Raw genomic sequence first — 2,349 nt, 5'->3', positions numbered from 1 at the left:
TAAGGCCGGGTCTACAATCAATCGTCTGTCGGAATAGTATGTCGTGCGCATGCGTACAGTCATGATTTTTACGTGTCGACTGTCCAAGTTGGCCGGGCGTCGTTGTCGGCTCGGAAAAAGATCAAATCTCATCTTTCGAGTTGTGTGTCGTTGCAGAAGTAGAGGTTAAAAGCCGAAATTGTGAACATAAATATTCATAATGAATAATACTGAACTGATTGCGGTTTATAGTAGTTTATTATTAGCTTGGGTACACATTGAGAGAATACGAATAATTTTAAAGAAAAAACGTAAGAGCTCTCGAAGATGGTGGGTAAAACCTCATCTTACCGTGGAAATGAGAAACAATTTTGGAGCTCATGAGAAATTATTTGCATATTTCAAAACAAGTGATCATGAAGAGTTATTCAAATTTACAAGAATGTCTGTTGAACAATTTGACATGTTGCATAGTTTATTGAAACCGAAACTTGAAAAGAGGAGTCATAGGACTCCTTTGCCAACAGAACTCCGTCTCGCTCTTACATTGAGGTTATACTATTGAATTTTGTAATTTTATTTTCGGTAGATATCAGAAAGCATTTTATTCAATAATTATTATTTTTAGTTATCTTGCTCATGGAGATAGTGCTGCAACAACAGCATGGCATTTTCGTGTAGGAAAATCAACTGTGTATAGTATCATTCCTGAAGTATGTAAGGCAATATGGGATGTTTTACAACCACTGTATTTGAGAGTCCCAAATGAAGAAAATGAGTGGTTGGAAATAGCAAACGAGTTTAATTCTCTTTGGAATTTTCCAAATTGCATAGGGGCTATTGACGGCAAACACATACGAATTAATGCTCCTCCAATGTCTGGTAGCGCTTTTCATAATTATAAAGGCAGCTTCAGCTTTGCATTAATGGCTATTTGTGATGCTCAATACCGTTTTACATGGTTGGATATTGGCGATTATGGTAAATTATTAAACTAGTTGAAATTAGTTAAAATTATATAGATTAGATAGTATACTTTATTTACTCCAAAGGGGCCTTAAAGGGCGTTTTTTTACTTTAGGGACGTACCCAACCCTTTACATCAAAATGTTCTCAATTCTTCTTATGGTCCTCGTCCTCGTCCGTGTCCATTAATAGTTTCTCCTCCATTTTCTTCGCAATCTCTTCGTCCGTAGTCCTTTTTAGTTTCCCGCCTTCCTCCTCTCTCCTTTCTTTTCTCCTTTCTTTCTTCTCTCATTCTCTTATCCTCATCTCTACTGTCTTGTCTTCTGTTCCATTTTAACTTTAAACCTGCTCCCGTCCTTTCTTCTCGCCTCTAAAACCCTCCATTTATCCTCTTCGCATACCTGTCCATTAGGTTCACTGAACGATGCCGGTATCTGGTCTAAGACTGAAATGAATACCGCATTGGAAAGTAATACTGTGTCTTTACCACCAGAACTTTATTTGCCACATACTAACATTGCTGTACCCTTTGCTCTTGTTGGCGATGAAGGATTTCCTTTAAAAAAGTATTTGATGCGACCGTATGCAAGAAGAAATTTAGTTGATAATCAACAGCGTGTATTTAATTATCGATTATCAAGAGCCCGACGAGTAATTGAAAATGCCTTTGGAATTCTTGTCGCAAGATGGCGAATTTTCCAAAGAGCACTTTGTTTAAAACTAGAAACTGCTGAAAAAATTGTACAAGCCACATGTTGTCTTCATAATTTTATTATGAGCACAAATTATTCAAATAAACGCTATATACCAGAAGATTTTATAGATCGGGAAGGTCCCAATGGCGAACTTATCGAAGGCGGTTGGCGAAGTTTGATACAACACCCTGTACTTAATCGAATGGGACGAGTTGGTGCAAATGTTGGTTCGATTGCAGCAATGAAGCAACGCGACACTTTAGCCCAATATTTTGTTTCCGATGAAGGTAGCATTCCATGGCAGTGGGAAATGATTTAAATAAATTATCTGGCTTACAACTTTTATTATTCAAACACAATTATGTTTATTACAACATACAAGTACATGTTTATTACTCGGAAGGAGTGGTTAAAAGGCTCCTTGAACGTAGTACATTCCTTGCTATCTTAAGAAATAAACGTATTTTCGAAGTGTGCTGAAGTGATCTGTAGTGTTATTTTAAGCAAATATCTTTTTATTTGGAAATACTACGCAAGAATTCTCAACGCGTCAATTTTCAACATTTCTCGCTTATTCTCCATTGGAGAGAGTTCTTATTTCTACCGCGACGGTACGTCGCCACCGTCACCGCGGAGTTCTTATTCCTAAATTCTTAAAACCTTGGTTGCTAAAGCTTGATCCAAGTTCTCGTTCCGAGAAACGTGTAGC

The 2,349-nt window shown here is 37.4% G+C and overlaps 1 protein-coding gene across 1 annotated transcript; it reads left to right on the top strand.

Moving 5' to 3' along the window:
* The first annotated feature begins 128 nt into the window (after positions 1–128).
* LOC112457679 (protein ANTAGONIST OF LIKE HETEROCHROMATIN PROTEIN 1-like) lies at positions 129–1,198 on the top strand. The gene is made up of 3 exons (XM_025020858.1): positions 129–531; positions 608–960; positions 1,061–1,198. The coding sequence occupies exons 1-3, from the start codon at positions 200–202 to the stop codon at positions 1,132–1,134; spliced, it is 759 nt and encodes a 252-aa protein (XP_024876626.1). The 5' UTR covers positions 129–199; the 3' UTR covers positions 1,135–1,198.
* Positions 1,199–2,349: the final 1,151 nt, after the last annotated feature.

The sequence above is a fragment of the Temnothorax curvispinosus genome, unplaced genomic scaffold, assembly GCF_003070985.1.
Source record: "Temnothorax curvispinosus isolate PA1 unplaced genomic scaffold, ASM307098v1 QBEX01008104.1, whole genome shotgun sequence".
Classification (NCBI taxonomy): domain Eukaryota; kingdom Metazoa; phylum Arthropoda; class Insecta; order Hymenoptera; family Formicidae; genus Temnothorax; species Temnothorax curvispinosus.
The sequence above is the reverse complement of the archived record's forward strand: the minus strand, read 5'-3'. Positions and strand labels throughout refer to the sequence as shown.

What these genes read in the sequence shown, in the direction of transcription:
- LOC112457679 (XM_025020858.1), top strand. Translation starts at nt 200, where the DNA reads ATGAATAATACTGAACTGATTGCGGTTTATAGTAGTTTATTATTAGCT. An exon ending in CGTCTCGCTCTTACATTGAG is followed by an intron (nt 532 to 607) that starts GTTATACTATTG and finishes TATTATTTTTAG; the next exon opens with TTATCTTGCTCATGGAGATA. An exon ending in GTTGGATATTGGCGATTATG is followed by an intron (nt 961 to 1,060) that starts GTAAATTATTAA and finishes TTTTTACTTTAG; the next exon opens with GGACGTACCCAACCCTTTAC.